Here is a 22,489-nt window from a genome sequence, read left to right as displayed (position 1 = left end):
GATACTTATTTCGCAGCTGATCCTAGAAGGTGCCAAATGTATTCCCACATCAGTGCCTTTTGTACTTGCTTTCCGTCTACCCACCCCTTCCACCCTTGTCCTCAGACCCTTTCTCTCAGATGCAAGTGTCTCCGTGAGTCCAGGTCTCTGGTCAAATTGTCACTTCCTCAGCGAGCCCTTCCATGACTGACCTACTACCTTTCCATCCTTTTCTCTTTGCTTTGTTTTTCTTTATAGCACTTGTCACTAACCTGGTATGTCCCATTGTAAGAGCACGTGGTGTCTGGTAGTCAGTCGGGTTTTTGTCTGACGAACACTGATAAGCACTTTCTCTTCCCCTCCCCCGCCCAGAGGTGATCGTGGCCTTGGCTGTCTGTGGCTCCATCCTCTTCCTCCTCATCGTGCTGCTCCTCACCGTCTTGTTCCGGATACAGGCCCAGCCTCCTGGCTACCGCCACGTCGCAGATGGGGAAGATCATGCCTGACAACCACTCAGCCCCCTTCCCTCTGCCTCCTAGGGGAGGGGGGCTGGGCCCTTGCTCCTGACTGTTGCTGCTCCCCAACCCGTGGACGGGAGACCCTGGGTTGGCCTCTCTCTGATGACCCCAACCTAGATGAACAAGTGGGACTCGGCTTGGCCCTTGGCACCTGTCACTCAGCATTCACGTGCCTCCCTGTTCACCAAGTACTGTGTTGGACTTCGGCTTTCTCCAGACAAGATTTGCCTCCACCATGCTTCCTAAGGACCAGAAGTGTAGACAAGTAGTCGAGCTTCACTCAGGACCCGGGATTGAAAAACTGAAGGAGTTAGTGCTTGTTCTGCCTCACGCCCCACCCCCCAAACCCAGCCTTGCTCTCTCTTCCAGCCTGGACTCTTCGGCAAATGGCTCAGAGGACACAGTCTTGCCTCTCAGTGCTTACTGTAGTGGGAAAAACTGCACAACATCGGGGGTATGGACACTGGCCACTAAGGAACCGGATCGCCCAGAGGCCAGCCAGCCAAGTTTTCCTTTGTCCCCCTGAAGCCATTATGTCTGTTACAGAGTCAGACATAATGCTTCAGGCATCTTGTCAGCCTGCAGCTGGAGCAGGGCAGGAGGGTGTTGGTGCTGGGGAGGGGGAGAGGAAGAGGGAGGGGGCATGAGTTGCGGCACAGACCTGACACTACTATCCCTCTCAGCGAGGCTGGGGTCTCCACGGACCAGAGGCCCATGCAGGTTGTGAGCTGGCCAGCTTGTGACTGTGGCCCAGAACAGGGCTAAGGTGACTTCCGGAGAATGAAAGTTCTAGACTCTTAGTGCGGTTTCTGTGCCTTTTCTTCCTTTGGGGGCCCCAGGGAGCGCTTCGGCCAGGTCAGTGCTGGAAGATCCACTCAGAAGCTCAGTTGGGTATGGTTTTATTAGCCACGCCAATCATGAGCACAAACCGAGGACCACTACCTGATCCCTCTGTCACTGCACGTCAAAGAACAGAGAAGTCCCTTGGCCCCAGGAGAAGCTTGGCTCCAGGCTGGATATAGCAGAGACCCTTGGAGCACCTGGGGTACCAACCCCGGAGAAGTTTCTGGAGCTAAGTCCAAAGCAGTTAACATGCCAGTGTCCCAGTCCCACAGCATCCCATGCCACAGTGTCCCTGCTCCAACCCTAAGACTTGGATACCTTTGGCCCTTTAACACACAGCCGCCTCTTCACACAGGATGTGTTCTCAGGTGGCTCCAAGCTCTGGCTTGGTCCACACCTTCATTAATGGGTCTCATGTCCGCATCCCAGCTTCCTCCTGGCTCCAAATGAGAATGTGATAACCTAGGAGGAGTGAGACCAGTCTGACTTGCACCTTCCATGATCCATCTCTGAGAACTTGGGGCTAGCTCAGGGCACCTAGGACTTGGTCGGGAAATACCAGGAAACTGGACAACAGCCAGGCATTGTCATGACCAAGTCAAAGCATGAGGCATGGAGGGCCTAGGCCAAAGAGTCTGTTGTCTCCTGGAAGTCTTTACTGGGGTGGCTGGTTAAGCTGAGAGGGGCCTGCACTCAACTTGGGGGAGCAGGGTAGGGCTTGGCCAATCTGAGATACAACCTGCTTCACTCACCCATCACAGAGGCCAACGTGTCCCCCATGGGATTGAACTCATTGAGCTGTGGAGACAAGGGCATAAGCATCAGGAGGAGATGAGGTGTTAGGAGAAGGACACATGAGAATTAATTTCTGGTCATTTTTGGTCAGTTAAGGTAGGTTGGAGCCCTGGGTCCTCCCCTCAATATTTGAGGGCCCAAACCTCACCGAAATGATACCAGAAGATTCTGGGTCATAGAGCTGAAACATCATCTTCCCTGAGTTTCCATCAAACACATCGATTGTCCTTAATTCTTGGGGGGTACAGCTTTTGAAATTAGGATCTGGGTATCGGCCCACGACAACGAGGTTGTACCGAGGATGCCAGGTTGCCTAGGAGATGGAGAGTTGTCATGAGAGTAAATGCAGGGTATGATCAAGAGGGGCATCAGAAGTATTCTTTGTCACTCTCAACTGTTAATACACTTGCCAGCAATTTAATAATGGAGATAAGACCCACACGAAACTACAAGAACAGCTTTCAAGTGCATGTGCATCCACCCTCCCAAATTCTTAACTCAAGCTGGCCTCTCTCTGGACCTTGGGACACCTTCAGTCCTTCTCTCTCTTTCCTGTTTCCTGAGATCATACCAACCAATAAATGTTTTAACATCAGCTTGACCCAGACGTTAACCAAAGATGTAAGCCTCCAACCAAGCAAAAAGTCTCCGGTAACCAACACCACGTAGGACACAAGTTCTGAAGGAATCCCACCGCTGTCCCTCCTGCATCAACACAAATGATGGAAGAGTTGAGCAGAAAATGGCTAGTGGCCAAGAAAGGGAAGGAAACCTATGTTCCCCAGCTGACTCTACTCAAAACAAATCCGGCAGTTAGTCAGAATGACAGAATCAGATGGGGTTTTCTTAAGAAATCACAAGGAAGGGACGCCTGGGTGGCTCAGTTGGTTGGGCGACTGCCTTCGGCTCAGGTCATGATCCCAGCGTCCTGGGATCGAGTCCCGCATCGGGCTCCTTGCTCGGCAGGGAGCCTGCTTCTCCCTCCGCCTCCGTCTGCCAGTGCTCACTCTCTCTCTCTCTCTCTCTCTCTCTGACAAATAAATAAAATCTTAAAAAAAAAAAAAAAAAGAAATCACAAGGAAGCGTTGGAGGCGGAAAGCCATGGTTAGCAGGAAGGACAGAGTGGCACATGCCATGGCTTGGAAATAAGTCACAAGTCCCACTTGGGAAGCTGGAAATTGTCCCGGCTGGATACAAAGTGGGAGGTGACACATGGATCAGAAAGAACCAGCCAGTGAAGAACGCTTGTTCTTAAGAGCTTGGATTTGAGCTGAGGTATGGGGAGACACTTTAATATCAAATGATCGCTGCTGACGTTGTACTTCCCAGGCACTAGACATGTGCTGTAAGCATATGGATTCTCCCAACAACCCTGTCCATCAGATACTGATACTCACTTTTTAGAGAGGAGGAAACCAAGATCCAAAAGTCAAGCAGCTTACCCAAGGTCTCTAACCAGGGCTGCTGGCCTACCTGAAGCTGGTGCCTCCCACCCCACCCCATGCTATGTTAACAAAAGAAGTCCAGGCATGAAACCTGGAGGTCTAGAGAGGGACTGCATTGTTAGAAAAAGAACAGAAACCAGGAGAGCAGAGGAACCACCAGAGTTGAAGCTGCCTGGGGTGTGGGCAGGAAGGAATCCGAAGACTTAAAGACTGTCAGCCTTGGGGGCTGAGGTCAGCTTCGGGGGCCAGCAGCACACGCAGGTAACTGGAGGTGACGGCAAAAGAGCAGGGAGGTGGGCTGAGCTGAACAATCCAGGAAAAGAGTTTATGGGAGACAAAGAAAACCCAGCACAATGGGATTGCAGCAGGGGGACAGAAGTTGCAGAGAGCACCGGGAGAGGAGGCAGCTTCCTGTGGGTGCAGGATGAGATCTGGGATTAGGGATTTTGGATCTGGCCTCTCCCTACTTGGGGCAGACCTGGTCCATCCTCGTGATCACAGCTCCCTGCCTCCATCACTTACCTTGATGGGCGTCAGGTGCTGGAAGTGGCGGTGAGGGTGTGGGATCAGGCTCGGGGGGCAGTCCCACTGGGAGGCTGAGTAAACCCGGAGCTCACTCTTCTGGTCAGTGGTCAGGAGCTGGGCTCCATCAGGACTGAAACAAGCTGGCAAGTGAAAAGCCCCGGAGATGAAGGAACCCCAGGCCCTTGTTATCCTGGCTGTCACAGACCTTCTCCTGCAGGGGTACCCTCTCTCCCACTCCACTCTAGACAGAGGTGGAAGGGAAGAGGTGACTCTGGACTGTGAACAAAAACATTCTAGAAACTTGGGGCACCTGGGTGGCTCAGTGGGTTAAGCTGCCGACGCCTGGGCTCAGGTTAGTAATTTCAGAGCCCTCGCACGGTGGGGAGTCTGCTTGCCCCTCTCCCTTTGCTCCTCCCCTGCTTGTACTCTCTCTAAAAAATAAAAAAAATTTTTTTTAAATTCTAGAAACTTAGCAGCTGTTGGAGGCAGCTAGACTCAAAGTTTCCAAGACATCTACTTGGCTGATGTTCTCAGGGTAGAGGTTTAACCTAGCAGCTCCTAAGCGTCGAGGGGAAAAAAAAAAAAAAAAACCCAGAAGCGGTTGGACAGGCAGAGTCTGCAGGAAGGATGAAGTCTGGTATATCACACCTGCGTTGACAGGATGGCTATGCGGCAGTGAGTGGAGGAAGCTGGATTTCCCTCTAACCTGGCGCAGGTCCCAGATTTTCACTGTTTGGTCTACGGAGGCTGTGGCCAGGAACCAATCACAGCATGGATTCAGGGCCACGTGGGTCACTTTCTTTTTGTGCATTCTCAGATTCCAAAGCTGCAGAGAAGGGCTCGGTTCAGATGGGGCGCAGGGAGGCCCAGGGATGGGGGCAGGGGGTAAGGGAGAGAACGGGAGGACCTGGGCTCCAGAGAACGCACCTCCCTGCCGTCCGTGTTCAGCAGGATCACGTGCCCCACATTGTCTCCCGTGACCACCATTCTGCTTCTGGCAGACACATCCAGGCTGCAAAACCAGACGCTGGAGGGAGAAACTGAGCTGTAAGATTGCTGGGGACAGAGGCAAGGTCCCTTCTGTCACTGTTGTAGCTCTGGCGTCTAATGTACCACAGCTGTCCCACCAGGATTCGTTGAAGGAATAACGGTCTCGCCACAGACTCCCAGAGAGGAGCCCTCAGACTTGTCTACCAGCCATCAGAGGGGATGGGGTGACGGGGCTCCGAAATGTGTCCAGTGACTCAGCCAGTAAGAGTCCTTGAAGCAGCCACAGCTCAGAGCCATAAGGCAAGTCCCCAGGCTAGCCTCCCCCTAGAGCCCTGGGTTCTGAGGAGGACTTGTTTATTGCTTCTCCCTTCTCTACCCTTTGGGCCAAAGGAGATGACAAACCAAACGCACTGCCCAGCTCTCTTCCGCAGGGCTGGTGAGAAAGGAACTTCTGCCCCCTTCTGAGCACTTAGGGAGAAAAAGCACACACAACCTCGGAGCTCTGTCCTGCTCTTTCGTCTCTCTGACTACTTGAGGATGAAGGCATTGGGTTGGGATTGCTTCAGGGATCCTAAAACCTGGCCAGGAGAGCTCAGGTTCATATTCTTTTCTCTCAAACACTCAAATCCTTGCTACAGTGCCCACAAACCTACAAATGTCTTTCAGAGGGAGGGTTTCTCGTGGAAGAATCATGTGGAGCAGAGTCTACCCGTCTCTGCCCTGACCTGTGTGGGGCCACCCAGGATAGTGGCCAGTGCCATTAGACCCCCTCACACACACCCTGGACTCTTTAGAGAACAGTAAGAGTCATGTCTCTGCTAGGAATCCAAGTGACAAGCATTTTGTCATTTCTCTAGTCACTTGCTCTTGGGGCATCCCCTGGGCTCTGTGGACATGACTGTATCCCTTTCAGCTTCCTTCAAGGAACTGGTTGCATCATTACACCCCAGTGACATGACAGGAATGAAATCTTAAATTCTTATTTCCTGCTCCAACCTTTAAGTGGCTTCCCGGCCATTGCCATGTGAACTAGTGAGAATCAAGATCTAGTCTAATACAGGAATGCTTTACAGAAGAGCCAAAGCCCTTCCCTTGCTGGGAAGAGCGGAGGTTCTAGAACCCCTCACTGAAGCAGTAACACACCCGGAAAGCAGCAAGAGCAACTATGGAAAGTCTCAGCGGGAAGGGTGGAATGTGGCTTCCCCCCTGCAGGTCTCCCCTGTGCCAGGCGTGGGGAACACACACGAGACCTGGGTGCTCTCATCAGAACTACGCCGAGAGCCCAGATGCCCTTACCCTCCTAGTGAGGCTACTCACTTGCAGGTGTCTGAGCTGGCAAAAACTCGGACAGTGTTGCCTTTAAAGTCTTGCAGCCTAGTTGTTCCCTCCATTGAGGAGGTGAAAAACTGGTTGGTATCAAGAGGGTTAAACTTCAGCCCAGTGATGCTCCCTCCAGCTCCAATCTAACACAAGGAAGAGAAAAGCCAGTGAGTGACGTCGGCCCAGGTGGAGGACGAGGCCTGGGCGCACGGGCTCTGCAGACCAGAGAGCCAGGCGGGCAGCAGGTGCGGCCAGGCCAGCCGAAGGGTCTGGACATGGTGATGTGCTCCAAGATGCTCTTTTCTTACTTAAGATTTTAGTTTTAAGTAAATTGTTAAAAAAAAAAAAAAAAAAAAACTAACTTACGGTACATTTGGTTGTTTTCAGAATACAGTTCTATGAATTTGAACACAGAGATCTGAATAACTACCACCCAAATTGGGACACAGAACAGTTCTAACCCTCAAAAAACTTGCTTGTGCCCTCCCGGCGTGGTCACACCCCTGCCCCACCTGTAACAGCCTGGCCACCGTGGCTCTGCTCTCCATCATTATGCTATGGCTTTGCCTTGAACAGAACGTTCTAGAAGTGACTTCCACAGTTTGCATCCTTTTGCGACTGGTTCCTTTCATCTGACTCAGCATGGCGCCCCCGAGACGCGGCCAGGTTGCTGTGTGTACCCATCGCTCACCCATCACATTCTCCTGCTGGCCGTTCCGAAACGTGGACGCACCACAGCTTACTTACTATTGCCCGGAGCTCTTTAGAAGAGCCCCAGCTCTGTACAGGGCCTGGATTAGGAGGGCAGGAGTCAGATCTGAGTTCCTCCCTAATTTTTCCAGACATCCCCGACATTGGTGATGAAAATGATCATGCTAACGTCAGCAATGTCTCCAGCTCTTCTGCAGCTGCTCTCCCAGACTCACAGACTCCCCAAGGCCTCTGACCCAGCGCCCGCTTAGCTCACTCAGCATGCTCACTGGCACGTTCCGTCCCTGTCCAAAGCAGTCTAACCAGTGCCTGTCGTCCGCCCAACCCTTGCTGCTGGGATCATCTTCTGCTCCCAACAGCTGAGTCTTGTGCTCATCCGGGCTTCGTGGTGTCTGTTCTTAAACCCGTATATGCCCGTTGTACTTTTTGTTGTAATTATGTAATTTAATTAAACATGTAACTTAATTACATGTCATTTATTAACCATTTCATAAAAATGATAAACCTTAAACATTTCAGTGAAACATTTAAACATGTTAAGTTAATTAAACAGAAGAACTACGTGCAAATAACCAAAAACTAAGGAAAAAACATTTGAAAGACATAGGAGATCCAGATATTAGAGTTATTAGATACAGGCTTGAAAATAATTATGATTAATTTATTTTAAAAAAAAAAAATAGACCTGGGGCGCCTGGGTGGCTCAGTTGGTTAAGTGTCTGCCTTCAGCTCAGGTCACGATCCCCGGGTCTTGGGATTGAGCCCTGCATTGGGTTCCATTGCTCATCAGGGAGTCTGTTTCTCCCTGTCTTTCTGCCCTTCCCCTACTTGTGCCTCCCCACCAACCCTCTCAAAAAATGGACGAAGGATTTAAACAGACATTTTTTTAAAGACATGCAAATGGCCAGGAGCACATGAGCAGATGCTAAGCACGGTTAGTCACCACTAGATACTATTTCACACCCCTCTGAGGGCAATGATAAAAAAGATGGACAGTGACAAGATAACCCCTGAAAGGGGAAAAAACACTTGCAAACTAGATCTAATAAGAAGTTAATATCAAAAATATATGAGGAACTCAGTAGCAAAAAACAAATAAACAAACAAAAAACCCCCAAATAACCTCATTAAAAACTGGTCAAAGGACCTCAACCAACATTTCTCGAAGAAGACACACAAACGGCCAACAGGTATATGAAAAGGCAGTCAACATCACTAATCCTGACATCAGGGAAATGCAAATCAAAACCACAATGCTATCACTTTATGCTTGTTAGAATGGCTATTATGGAAACAACAAAAGATAAGAGGTGTTAGCGAGGTTGTGGAGAAAAAGGTACTCTTGAACTAGGTTGATGGGAATGTAAATTGGATGGCGCCCTGTGGAAAACAGTATGGAGGTTCCTCAGAAAATACACCATATGGTCCATGAGTCTCACTTGTGGGTATAGAGTCCAAGGAAATGAAACGAGCTTCTCACCGTGTTATCTTCCTTCCTGTGTTCACTATAGCTACTCCCAATAGCCCAGGAAAGGAAACCGCCTCAGTGTCTGCTGATAGATGAAGGGATAAAGAAAATGTGGTATGTATGTATGATGGAGTATCATGGAGCCCTCAAAGAGAAGGGAATCCTGCCATTTGTGACGACCAGGGGGAAGTTCCGCTAAGTGAAATAAATCAGACACAGACACTACACGATCTCAATTATATGTGGGTCTACATATGTGGAATTCATAAAAGCTCAGAGTAGAATGGTGGTTGCCAGGGACTTGGGGATGGAGGAGATGGGGAGATGTAGGTCAAAGGGTACAAAGTGTCAATCTTGCAGGGTGAATAAGTTCCAGAGACCTAATGTACAGCGTGGTGACATAGTTAATAATACTGTGTTGTGTGTGTGAAATTTACCAAGAGTTGATCTTAAGTGTTCTCAGACAGACACACAAGGTAATATGTGAAGTGATGAATATTAACTAGCTTGACTGTGGTAATCATTTTTTTTAAGATTTTATTTATTTATTTGACAGAGAGAGATCACAAGTAGGCAGAGACGCAGGCAGAGGGAGGGGGAAGCAGGCTCCCCACTGAGCAGAGAGCCCGATGGAGGGCTTAATCCCAGAACCCTGGGATCGTGACTTGAGCGGAAAGCAGAGGCTTAACCCACTGAGCCACCCAGGTGCCTCAACTGTGGTAATCATTTGCAATGTACCCATGTTAAAATTCACCCTATATGCTTTAAATATGTGCATTTTTTATTTGTCAATTGTATCTCAATAAAGCTGGAAAAGTGTTGTTTAGGATATGGAGAAGTTGGAGCCCTCCTACATTGCTGATGGGAATGTGAAATGGAGTAGTCATTGCGGAAAATGGTTTGACAGTTCCTCAAAAACTCAAAATTACCGTAGGTCCCAGCAATTCTGCTCCTACATATATACCCAAGAGAAATGAATATGTATGTTCACATGAAAACTTGTATACAAATATTCCTAGAAGCATCCATAATAAAAGAAGGCTAAAAATCAATGCCTCAAAACATCCATCTCAAGAAGTTGTGAAAGTAACAGGAAAAGAAAGTAGGAGAGGGCTGCCTGTGTGGCTCAGTCAGGTAAGCATCTGACTCTAGATTTCGTCTAGGGTCATGATCTCAGGGTCATGGGATTGAGCTCCACGTCAGGCTCTGTGCTCAGCGTGGAGTCTGCTTGTCCCTCTCCCTCTGCTCCCCCTGCGCGCTCTCTCACTCTCCCTCTCCAAAATAAATAAGTAAAATCTCAAAAAAAAAAAAAAAGGAGAAAAAAAAGAACAGAAATTAATGAAAGAGACAACAAATATACTGTGAGAGAATTAACCAACAAAAGTTGGGGGTGCCTGGCTAGCATGCAAGAGCATGCAACTCTTGATCTCAGGGCTGTGAGTTCAAGCCCCACACTGGGCATGGAGCCTACTTTAAAAAGAAAAAAAAAACCACATCAGTTTAACGCAAGACTAATAAAATTGATAATCCTCTGTTGAGACTGATCAAACAGAAGTCACCAATAACCAATGTAACAGATCAAAAAAGGGACATCAATATAAATCCTAGACATTTTAAAAAATTATAAGAGGATATAACTAATCTGATGCCAATAAATATTAAAACTTGGATGAAATGGACAAATTCATTAGAAAAATGCAAACCTGCCAAACTGACAGAACATGAAAGAGAAAATCAGAATGGTCTGAGACCTATTAAAGACATTGTGGGGGGTGCCTGGGTGGCTCAGTGGGTTAGGCCTCTGCCTTCAGCTCAGGTCATGATCTCAGGGTCCTGGGATCAAGCCCTGCATGGTGGGGGGGGAGGTGTCTCTGCTCAGCAGGGAGCCTGCTTTCCCCCTTCTCTCTCTGCCTGCCTCTCTGCCTACTTATGATCTCTCTCTCTCTGTCAAATAAATAAATAAAATATTTTTTAAAAAAGAAGACATTGCAGTGACAACTAAAAACTTTCTTGCAAAGTAAATTCCAGACCCTGATAGCTTCATTGCTGAATGTACTAAACATTTAAGGAAGAAATAATATCAGTCCTTTTTTTTTTTTTTAAACTTTGTTTAAAAAACTTAGTTGAAAAGTTGCAAAAATTGCACAAAGAAGTGCTTTTCTGGGGGGAAAAAAACACCTACTTTTTTGGTATCATTGAAAATAAATTGCCAACATGATGTCCCATGGTCCTCAAACACACTACTGTGTATTTCCTTTAAGAACATGCTTTTGGGTAACCACAATAAGACCATCAAAACTTAGGGATATCCAAAGTGGTTCAGACTCATAGAAACAGAAAGTGTAATTGTGGTTGCCAAGGCCTGAGGGAAGGGGAAAATGTGGAACTTATTCAGTGGGTGCAGCGTTTCAGTTTTACACGATGAAGAAGTTCTACAGTTCTGCTACACAATAACATGAATATAGTTAACACTACCATACACTTAAAAATGGTTCAGTGAGGACGCCTGGGTGGCTCAGTTGGTTAAGCAGCTGCCTTTGGCTCAGGTCATGATCCCAGTGTCCTGGGATCAAGTCCCGCATCGGGCTTCTTGCTCGGCAGGGAGCCTGCTTCTCCTTCTGCCTCTACCTGCCATTCTGTCTGCCTGTTCTTGCTCTCTCGCCCTCTCTCTCTGATAAATAAAATCTTAAAAAAAAAAAAATGGTTCAGTGATAAATGTTATGTGCTTTTACCACAATTTTTAAGAAGCAGTATTACCTGCTAGAGATATAATTGGAAAGGTTAAAAAAAAAAGCAGTGGGAGAAGAAAATTTAAATAAAAAATTTGAATATAAAACTAAAATAAACATAAAAAATCACTTCGTGTAGGGGTGTGTGGGTGGTTCAGTTGGTTAAGTGTCTTTGGCTCAGATCATGATCCCAAGGTCCTGGGATGGAGCCTAGCCTAGGGATCCCTGCTCAGCGTGGAGCCTACTTCTCCCTCTCCCTGTGCCCCTCCCCACCATTCGAGCTCTATCTCAAATAAATAAAAATTAAAAAAAAAATTAATCAGTGTAACATCACATTAGCAGAATAAAGGGGGAAAAATCATATGCTGATCTCAAGAGATACAAAAAAGTATTTGATGAAATTCGATTATCATTCATGCCAAGAACTTCTGGTACCTTCCTTTATTTAGAAGTAAAAGGGGGAACTTCCATAGTCTGATAGAGGATATTCAAAAACAGACAAGTTTTAACACACAAACATGCTCCTCTGTGTGTACGTAAGAGAAGTGAAAACAGGTGTTCAAGCAAAAACTTGTACATGAACATTCACAGCCGTTGTATTCATAAGAGCAAAAGGTGGAAACAGCCCAAACGTCCATCAGCAGATGAATGGATAAATAAAATGTGGCATATCCATATGACTGCCCATTATTCAGTTATAAAAAGGAATGAAGTGCTTATGCAAGTTGCAGCGTGGATGAAAATTGAAAACATTACACTAAATCAAAGAAGCCAGACCCAAAAGGGCAAATATCATGTGATTCCATTTATACGAGGTACCTAGAATAGTCAACTTCATAGAGACAGAAGGCAGATTAGTGGATCTAGAGGAGGGTAATAGAAAGTCATTGTTTAATGGGTACAGTGTTTTATTTTGGGAAATGAAAAAGTTTTGCAAACAGTTGGTGGTGATAGTGGCACAGTGTGCTTAATTGTGCACTTAAAATGGCTAAAATGCGGGGATGCCTGGCTGGCTTAGTTGGAAGAACATGCAACTGCTGATCTCAGGGCTGTGGTTTGGGGCCCCATGTTGAGTGTAGAGATCACTAAACTACAACAAAAATCCTTAAAAATGGTTAAAATGGTACATCGTATCTTAGGTGTATTTTATCACAATAATAAGAAGAAATCATACTGGGGCGCCTGGGTGGCTCAGTGGGTTAAGCCGCTGCCTTCGGCTCAGGTCATGATCTCAGGGTCCTGGGATCGAGTCCCGCATCGGGCTCTCTGCTCAGCAGGAGCCTGCTTCCTCCTCTCTCTCTCTCTGCCTGCCTCTCTGCCTACTTGTGATCTCTCTCTGTAAAATAAATAAATAAAATCTTTAAAAAAAAAAAAAATTAAGAAGAAATCATACTTACTGGTCAAATAGAAAAGCCTTCTATGATCAAGAACAAGACAAGCATGTCTGCTATATTTAATACCAACAACGTGCTAGAGGTCTTGCCAATGGAATAGGGCAAAAAAAAAGTATAGGAACAGTAAAGAGAGAAACCAAACTCTCCTTATTTGTAGAGGACAAGATTGTGTAGGAAAAAAATTTTAAATCTTCAGATAAACTGTTAAAATTAGTAAGTGTGGATTTTTGCTTCCAACGATGTCCTATCCTCCTGTATTAAACCACCAAAAAAATGGACACGATACATGAACAAGGTTCTCAGACATTGGACAACAGACGGCACAAGACAGGAGGGAAAGAAGGAAGAGCGCCCTGCAACTGCCCCAGCGTGACTGTTTGGAGAGCGTCTTCAGGAAGCAAGACAGGGAGGAACCACACGGCCCAGCAGTCTCACGGAGCTGAGGAGACAGAATTTTAGGAAAGCCAACAGAGCAAGAATTAGTGGCAAAAATCTGGGGAGGAGAGACACACACAGAAGGAGCATTCTGGAGAGTTTCGCAAGGGTCCCTTCAAGTCTTTGGGGGAGTATTAAATGTATCCGTGTGTCTGAGGAAACTACCCAAGTCTGGAGGAGGAGGCGGAGAGAAACATCATACATCAGTAGGGGAGAAATCCTCAGAACAGTCTGTATTCTCAAGGTCAGGAAAGGGAAGACTTAATATGCAAAATATCGAGTCCTGGGGTGCCTGGGTGGCTCAGTGGGTTAAGCCTCTGCCTTCCACTTGGGTCATGATCTCAAGGTTCTGGAATCGAGCCCTGCATTGGCTCTCTGCTCAGTGGGAAGCCTGCTTCTCCCTCCCCGTCTACCTGCCTCTCTGCCTACTTGTGATCTTTCTCTCTCTCTGTCAAATAAATAAATAAAATCTTTTTTTAAAAAAATTGAGTCATCGGAAGGGTATTGCCTCAGGGTGAGAACAGGTTATATCTATGGGCTGCCTTAAACCCATGACCATTGGGGTATAACCATGCTCACTGGGGTCTCCAAGATGTCCATGTGCTAAGCCATGGACCCTGTGAACAATAGATACACTAGATGACAAAAGGGACCTTACATGTGGTTACGGGTCTTGAGATGGGAAGTTTACCTTGGATTATTATCTGGGTGGGATAGATATAATCCAACTCAAAATGGTCTTTATAAGAGGTACCCAGGAGGAGTCAGAGGCAGAAGAGAAGGTAATGGAGGACAGAAGCAAAAAAATCAGGGTGATGTACTTTGAAGACAGAAGAAGCAGCCATTGCACAGCAATTCAGACGGTCACAAGAGGCTGAAACATACAAGGAAACAGATTCTCCCCTCGGAACCTTGAGAAAGAACTAGCCCTGCCAACACCTTGACCTTAAATCCAGAAAAAATGATTTCAGACTTCTGACCTCCAGATCTCCAGAACTGTAAGAAATAAAACTGTGTTCTTTTAAGACACCAAGCCTGTGGTAATTTGCTACAGAGGCAATAGTAAACTAATACAGTAACTGGATTAACAAAGCTTAAAAGCAAGCCTGGAAGATATCAAACTGTTTAGAAGTAACTGCATCCCAGAACAAAGCCCAACACTACTTAAAAGCATACAACACAATCCAATATCCCACCATGTACCATTCACAATGTCTGGTATCCAGTGAGAAATTACCAGGCATGCAAAGAAGCATGAAACACCCTCAGAAGTGACACAGATGATAGAATTAGCACAAACATTAAAACCACTATCACGAATGTACTCTTATGGTCAAGAGAGTAGAGGAATTAGTGAACATGAAAAAAGAAATAGAATATATTTAGGAAGGCCCAAAGCAAACTTCTAGAGATGATATACAACATCTGGGAAAAAATACATCTAATACAGATTAGATAATGCAGAAGATCGTAAATATGTAAGACAGCAATAGAATCTATGCAAAATTAAATGGGGGTATTAAAAAATGAACAGTTTATGAATGACCTGTAGGACGGACAATACCTAGTAGCCTAACATATATAGAACTGGAATCCCAGAAAATAAAAGTGGGGGGAGAAAAACTATTTGAATAAATTATGACCTAAAATTCTCCAAATTTTTAAAAAAGATTTTATTTAATTATTTGACACAGACAGAGAGAGATCACAAGTAGGCAGAGAGGCAGGCAGAGAGAGACAGGGAAGCAGGCTCCCCGCCGAGCAGAGAGCCCTATGAGGGGCTCCATCCCAGAACCCTGAGATCACGACCCAAGCCAAAGGCAGAGGCTTAACCCACTGGGCCATCCAGGTGTCCCAAATTTTCCAAATTTGATGACAAACCCAGAGATCCAAGAGGTACAATGAACCCCAAAGAGGAGAAATATGCAGAGAAATACACCAGATAAGTTACAATCATTTTTAAAGCAGCCAGAAGGAAAAAAGAAAGGAAAAAAATGTAAAGAGGAACATAAGAATGAGAGAAGACTTTGCATCAGAAATCATCTCCAAAGTAGTAAAAGCAAGAAAACAAAAACAAAAGCCTATGAACTGGGGCACCTGGGTGGCTCAGTGGGTTAAAGCCTCTGCCTTCGTCTCAGGTCATGATCCCAGGGTCCTGGGATCGAGCCCCGAATCTAGCTCTCTGCTCAGCCTGTTTCCCCCTCTCTCTCTGCCTGCCTCTCTGCCTACTTGTGATCTCTCTGTCAAATAAATAAATAAAATCTTAAAAAAAAAAAAAAGCCTGTGAACCTAGAATTCTATACTGGCAAAGATATCTATACTGGCAAAGATTAAAAAGACTAACAAAAGAAAAAAATGGTATCACCAACCAACCCACATTATAAGAAATGTTGAAGAAAATTCTCCAGGCAGAAGGAAAATATTACCAAAAGGAAATCTAGATCACACAAAAGAATGAAAATCAACTGGAAATGGCAAATATGTAAATATTAAAGTTTTTCTTCTCATTTAAAAAAATCCTTAAAAGATACCTACCCTACAACACAGTCATTCCACAACTAGGTACCTACTCAAGAAAAATGAAAACATATAGCCAACAAAGCTTGTACATAAATGTTCATAACAGCATTATTTTTATTTGGAAAAAAATCCAAATGTCCTTCTGAAGGTGAATGGATAAATTGCAGTACATTGATATAATGGAACACTACTGAGAAAGAAAAAGAAAACCCAACTGATACATGTAAAAATATAGATGAATCTCAAACAATTATACTGACTGAAAGCCAGGGTAAAAAAAAGGGTCTATATTGTACTATGTCATTTATAGAAAAGTCTAGAAAATGCAAATTAACCAATAGGGTTAGAAAGCAGATCAAAAATTTTCAAAGGTAGGGAGGGGTGGATTGCAAAGGGGTATGAGGAAACTTTGGGGCTGAAAAAAAGACACAAATAACCCATATTAAGAACGTGAGGGTAGGTATCACTAAAGATCCTGTAGACATTAACAGGATAGTAAGGAAATACCAGGAACAAATTCATGTGACTAAATTCAACAACTTAGGTAAAATGGACAAATTTCTTTTTTTTTCTTTTTTCTTTTTTTTAAAGAAAGAATCCATTTTGACTTGGGTAGGCATCAGGATTCTTCTTCTTTTTTTTTTTTTAAAGATTTTATTTATTTATTTGACAGAGAGAGATCACAAGTAGGCAGAGAGGCAGGCAGAGAGAGAGGAAGGGAAGCAGGCTCCCTGCTGAGCAGAGAGCCCGATGCGGGACTCCATCCCAGGACCCTGAGATTATGACCTGAGCCGAAGGCAGTGGTTTAACACTGAGCCACCCAGGCGCCCCATAAAATGGACAAATTTCTTGAAAGACAAACTACCAAGCTCATTCACAAAAAACACAGGACCTAAAATGCTCCATAGCTATGAAAGATATTGAACACATAGTTAACTCCCCAACAAAGAAAACTCCAGCCCTAAAAACACTACAAAAATTTTAAGGAAGAGATAGTATCAATTTACACAAAGAATTCCAGAAAATACAAGAGGTAGGAATACTCCTAACTCTGTTTACGAGGTCTGCAATACCCTGATACCAAAGGAATTACAAAACACAAAAGGGAATTATAGGATGTTGTTAGTGGTTGCCTGGTACATGACCTTAAACTAGAATATCTGATATAATAAGTAAAATACAACAGATTCTAGGGTAGAATATTTACGCAAAAATCTAAGTAGAGGTTTGGGTGTGTATAATAGTGCATACACACAGAGAAAGAGGTCCCAAATGGAGATTTCAAGTAATTTTTATTCTTCATGCTTTTCTCTGTATTATTTGAAATTCTGAGAAGCATCGATCATTTTACAAGAAGAATAAAACCAAGTAATCTTCATTTTGAAAATGTCACACGTGTTTCCTTGCCAAGGGCCGGAAAGATGGAAAGATCAGAGCCAAGGTCAGAGGACTAAAGAAGTAACAAAATGAGGGGCACCTGGCTGGCTCCGTTAGTGGAGCATGTGACTCTTGATTTTGGGGTTGTGAGTTCAGGCCCCACCTTGGGCACAGAGCCTACTTTAAAAATTTTTAAAAAATAAAAAATTAAAAAGAAAAAAAGAAGTAGCAAAATGAGACACTGCTGCTCCTTCAGTCCCTGTTCTCAAATCAACTTTCTGTTAGTATCTAGGAAGAAAGACAGAGAGGTCTCCAGGCTACCATATCCTTCTTCTGCTCCCATCTAGCCTCTTGCTAGTCACAAAGTTCAGATGCTCAGGCCAATCTCTGCCATGCATGAGAAAATGTCACTTAAAGTCACATTATACTAGAGACTGGTATAAACCCAAAGCAGCCTCAGCCTGGCACAAGTTAAAAGCAGATGTCATTCCCCTTTCGGTCAGGAGGCTTTCCTCTAGGACACCCTTAGGCTACTTCTTAAATTTGTCTATTCCCATGTCCTAGATTCCAAGGGGAAAACAAAACAAAAATCTCTTCCTGTCTGAGCTCTGGGTTTTGACTTCAACTTAAAAACTGCCCCTTCTGGTGGTCACCTGTCTCACCAGAGGGGCAGAAAGCCTAGGTCTGTTCACAGCATTCCTCTGGCTGCCTTTCTTCTGGCCTTAAGCCTTAAGCACCTGTTTTCTTTTTCTTTTCTTTTCTTTTTTTTTTTTTTAAAGATTTTATCACAAGTAGGCGGAGAGAGGGGAGGAAGCAGGCTCCCTACTGAGCAGAGAGCCCGATGATGCGATGATGCGGGGCTTGATCCCAGGACCCTGGGACCATGACCTGAGCCGAAGGTAGAGGCTTTTAACCCACTGAGCCACCCAGGTGCCCCAAGCACCTGTTTTCTTGAACACGCATCTCATCCCAAGCCTGTCTAACCTGGCCTTTTCTGATGGGCTGCTTTGAGGAAGCACTTAAGAAAAGTCATCCTGGGTTCACCCTTGGCCTCATCTAGCTCTTCTGTTCCATTTCTGGTGATATGCCCCAAAGAACTGAAAAGTGGGGACTTGAAGAGATATTTGCATACCCATGTCCGTAGCAGCCTTGTTCCCAAGAGCCGAAAGGTGGAAGCAACCCAAGTGTCCATCAGCAGGTGAATGCGGAAGCAAGATGGATGGATCAAGTGGGGAATTATTCAGTCTAAAAGAGGAAATTCTGACACCTGCTACAACACAGATGAAGCTAGAGGACATTATGCAAAGTGAAATAAGCCAAAGGATAAAAATTGTGTGATTCCACTTATGCAAGATACTTGTGAGCATGTCAAAAGCTTCAAGACAGAAAGTAGAATGGTGGTTGCCAAGGACGGGGAGACGGAAGAACGGGGAGTTAAGTGTTTAGTGGGTACAGAGTTTCCCTTTTGCAAGATGGGATTTGGAGACTAGCTACACAAGAACTCCAATGTGCATAAGGCCGATGAACTGCACACTTAAAAATGGGTAAGAGAGTACATTTTTGGTGTATTTCATCACCATCTTTAAAAATCAGAACATTTCATGTAAAACAAAATTAGGACTTCAGGCTTCATTTGAATAAATCAGATCTGATATCATCATTGGACTTAGATTCTTTTTTAAGATTTTATTTATTCATTTGACAGAGATCACAAGTAGGCAGAGAGGCAGGCAGAGAGAGAGGGGGGAAGCAAGCTCCCTGCTGAGCAGAGAGCAGGATGTGGGGCTCCATCCCAGGAGCCTGGGATCATGACCTGAGCAGAGGTTTTAACCCAGTGAGCCACCCAGGTGCTCCAAGGGACCTAGATTCTTACACGTTAATCGTCTCCAGTGTACCTCTGACCCCACCCCCTATCATTCTTTTTCCTGTTTCGCTTCTTTAAGCATGTGAGTCTGTGGCTTCTGCTCTAAACACAGAAAGCCACTTTTGACGGTACAGCCCTCCACTGTTAACCCCCTGCTGGGCAAACTAAGGTCTTCTCTTTGGTGGCGGGGTGGCACCATCCTGCCTCAGCAACTCATGATAAATACTAACCATGCCTAGAAAATGCTATGCCAAACTGCCCCGAACACACTCTGCCTTTCCTTTTTCTCTCCATTTACCTAATTATTGTTCTTCCCCACTCCCTACTCACCCAGGAGCCTTCTCTCTAACTCAAAAGGGGTTCTTCCTTCTCTCACGTTCTGCAGCATTTAGCATCGGTAGTGTCAATTACCTTGTATGCATATCCCATCTTCCCAGTTACACTTCAAGGCCCTCATTCGTTCAACAAACATAAAGTAGCGGTGCCTGGGTGGCTCAGTGGGTTAAACCTCTGCCTTTGGCTCGGGTCATGATCTCAGGGTCTGGGATCGAGCCCCAGATCGGGTTCTCTGCTCAGCAGGGAGCCTGCTTCCTCCTCTCTCTCTCTGCCTGCCTCTCTGCCTGCTTGTGATCTTTCTCTGTCAAATAAATAAATAAAATCTCAAAAACAAAACAAAAAACAAATATAAAGCGGCAACTCGAGACCAAACCTTGTTCTAGGCACTAGGCATATGGTAGTGAACCAGAAAGGCAAGGTCCCTCTTAATGTGGAACTTACTTTCCTAAGACATTTGTATGGGCAGAGACATACAAATAAGTAAAACATTTCGGATACTGATAAACATTGTTCAGGGGGTGGGGAGAGTGAGGCAGGGTAAGGGGAGAGAGAGTGAATGAGTGAAGCAGAGGCTCCTTTAGACAGAGTGGTCAGTGACATCTGTGTGAAGAAGTACATGAAGCCAAGACCTGAGTGGTAAGGGGGAGCCAGCCATGAGAAAAGCATGGGAAAGAGCACCCCCCGTCAAAGAGAACAGCAAGTTCAAAGACCCCATTTTAGAATAGAAATAGCTAGTGTGGCTCAAAGCCTAGGAAGTGGGGAAAGACAGTAGTAGGAGACAAGGCCAAGAGGTAAGAAGGGGCTCAGATTCTGTTCTGTGTGATAACTTACAAGAGCACCCTCTTGTAAGTTATATTTTATGCCTTTATACCTAAGTCAATATTTTATACCTTCTAATGTTTTAAGGGCTGGCACTCAAGGCAGATCTGAATAGCATTACCATTTACTCGTTTGAAAATACCCAGTTCCTTCTGATCCCAATCATCTCCTCATTCCCCAATAACTTTTCATTCCTTCCACAAACACTTCTTCAGCACTACTGACTGGTACAGGGAACTGCTCACCCCTTTAATGAAGGTAGGTTTGTCCTTTATGCCAAAGTTCCAGAGCATGATATCTCCCCCTTTGGAACCCACAGCCAGGGTGCTGGGGTGAGTTGGGTGCCATGTCAAGGATGTGGCCCTCCTGTCAAAGGGGGCAGCCTTTTGGAATATCCGGTAAGAAGCCAGAGAGTGCAGAAAGGCCTGCTGGAGACCCTGACACAGAGGAAGAAAAAAAAAAAAAAGAATTAAGTTGAATTAAAACCCAAGTCCTGGGTAAATTGCCAATCTCTGCCTCCTCTATAGATGAGCTCTAGGGTCAAGTCCTGCCACCAAAGGAAAACTAACTGCCTGGCTCTGTGCAGGCAACATGCATGAACTCATCTTGGAAAGCAAGGGGGCAGAGTGCATTCCAGATGAGACCTTTACGGCATAAGACTTCTACCTGGCTGAATGCCCAGTAGGTCAGTCCCCAACACAGAGGTGATCTGACCAATCTGCTGAACTAACCCAGCATCTAACCTTAGAACATCCCCATAATGAAAAGGTACCAGGCAACCCCTGGAGCACTTCAGCCAGGAAACACCTCACCTGCTGCAGTGATGGCCAGACGGCGTTGCCTAGCTTATGGTGGTGGAGGGCCCTGACGATGCTGCTTGGTGGCGGGACCTGCAGGCTAGCCAACCCCGCCCAAAGGCAGCCTGAGTCAAATCTTCTGCTAGAACCTGCCAAGCAGAACAGACACATATTTTCCTCTCTCTTCTCACGCACGCAAGAGTTTCCTGCTGAAATCTCAGAAAGCAAGCCTTGTTTTTTCATGCCGCATAGCCAGTCTCTCCCATCACCTCCTGAGATCTTTCCAGGGTCTGCTCACTCTCACTCAGCACAAGAAATAAAGTAAGGATCCAGCCCCTTGCCCCAAACACTCTCCGAAATAGTAATTTTGAAGTGAAATGAAATATGAAATCATAGGAAACCAGACCCTTTGCAGGGTTTCTGAGCAGGGAGCCAAAAAGACACACAGGAATAAAGTTTATGCAGAACTCTTCCTAGTGGGCTGGGAAACTCATGCTAGGGTTGGGTGACAATTTTAAAATCACATATGATGCATAATAAAAGGGTTTTAGGAGAGCACAGTAGAAGTGACTGAGGAAAAAAATATCTTTAAATCCTGCATTAACATAATGTAGAGGTGACGAGTTGTTGGCCCCAAGTCCAATCTGCTCTTTTGGAAACCAGCGGATCTAGAGGGTCTGGTGGCTGGAAATTAATTAAGCTGCTTTTGGAGAGGTAGATCCACTCAGAATAGGGATAAAGATGTATTTGAGGACCTGGTCTCTATGAATCTGGTCTCTTGACAACCCATTCCTTCTTTTTATGGACATAAAGCACTTCAGCAGCAACCCCCTACACCAGTCTTTTGTGTTCCCCCACACTCCTTATCGCCCCAGGTTCAAGCCCCAATAAACCTCAGAGACTGAGTTTTCTAAGGAAGGAAATTGAGGGTTCTTACAGAGGAAACCAAGGACACACAGCTAGCAACCATGACTATAGAAATTCAGCACACACACCACCAGGCAAGGTAGGGTTATTTTAAGCAGTCCTCGTGTGTAAAAATCCTGGGAAAAACAAGGAATTGGAAGGTCCGTTGTGTCTTATGTAATGGAGCTCTTCTGCCTCTTCCCGTCACCTGAGGGGGGTTAAGCCCAAGCTCTATGATGTCAAAGGACCTGCAGAAAAATGCACAGCCCGAGGCATCCAAAACTTGGGACAGCCTGGAGAAACCAGTAGCACCCATCCCCCACTCCAGCCTCCTGCGTGAGAACCCCAAAAGGCGGAATTATTAAAGCAGCAGGCGCAGGCAGTACCAGGGCCCTTCACACAGAGCTTCTTGGCCTCGGGCTCCAGCTCCCAGGGGCTTCTGCTCCTCTTGCTCTTGGGGCGCACAGCCACCTCGGGGGTCTTCTGGGTTTCTGGGCGCTTCCTAGGAGCCATCGCGTCCTCCGTGCGAAAGGGTACTGTGCCCTATGCCGAGATCGTGGAAGGAAGACTGTGAAGCCCCTGGGGAGAAACAAGGCGGGGACCAGGGAAATAAGCCAACTTCCCGCCAAACAGCCTCACCGCTTTCAATCTGGCTTCTAGCTCCGGCCCCGCCCCTCTCGGAGACGCCCCGCCCCTCCCGCGAAGAGCGGGGCACGAG

General features: G+C 45.8%; 2 protein-coding genes across 2 annotated transcripts in view; one reads left to right on the top strand and one right to left on the bottom strand.

Annotated features, from left to right (window-relative positions):
• LOC132008236 (lysosomal acid phosphatase) overlaps positions 1 to 1,297 on the top strand; it is a 7,830-nt gene extending 6,533 nt beyond the window's left edge. Inside the window, exon 11 of the mRNA XM_059386732.1 lies at positions 352 to 1,297. Coding sequence (XP_059242715.1) covers positions 352 to 485 — 134 coding nt within the window. The 3' untranslated portion in view covers positions 486 to 1,297. The remainder of the gene's footprint in view (positions 1 to 351) is intronic.
• On the bottom strand, positions 831 to 22,489 carry LOC132008234 (DNA damage-binding protein 2). The gene is made up of 11 exons (XM_059386730.1): positions 22,411 to 22,489; positions 22,158 to 22,314; positions 20,881 to 21,014; positions 20,314 to 20,505; positions 6,413 to 6,558; positions 5,033 to 5,132; positions 4,754 to 4,931; positions 4,103 to 4,245; positions 2,284 to 2,448; positions 2,093 to 2,138; positions 831 to 1,802 (listed from the first exon to the last, which is right to left on the bottom strand). Exons 2-11 carry the CDS (start codon positions 22,282 to 22,284, stop codon positions 1,753 to 1,755), a joined length of 1,281 nt encoding a protein of 426 aa, XP_059242713.1. The 5' UTR covers positions 22,285 to 22,314; positions 22,411 to 22,489; the 3' UTR covers positions 831 to 1,752.

Source organism: Mustela nigripes, unplaced genomic scaffold (assembly GCF_022355385.1).
Source record: "Mustela nigripes isolate SB6536 unplaced genomic scaffold, MUSNIG.SB6536 HiC_scaffold_76, whole genome shotgun sequence".
Lineage (NCBI taxonomy): Eukaryota > Metazoa > Chordata > Mammalia > Carnivora > Mustelidae > Mustela > Mustela nigripes.
Note: the sequence above shows the minus strand (reverse complement) of the source record. Positions and strands in the feature narration are given on the sequence as shown.

What these genes read in the sequence shown, in the direction of transcription:
- LOC132008234 (XM_059386730.1), bottom strand. Translation starts at nt 22,284, where the DNA reads ATGGCTCCTAGGAAGCGCCCAGAAACCCAGAAGACCCCCGAGGTGGCT. An exon ending in TGAACACGGACGGCAGGGAG is followed by an intron (nt 4,932 to 5,032) that starts GTGCGTTCTCTG and finishes CCTTCTCTGCAG; the next exon opens with CTTTGGAATCTGAGAATGCA. An exon ending in TAGCCATCCTGTCAACGCAG is followed by an intron (nt 4,246 to 4,753) that starts GTGTGATATACC and finishes TTCACTTGCCAG; the next exon opens with CTTGTTTCAGTCCTGATGGA.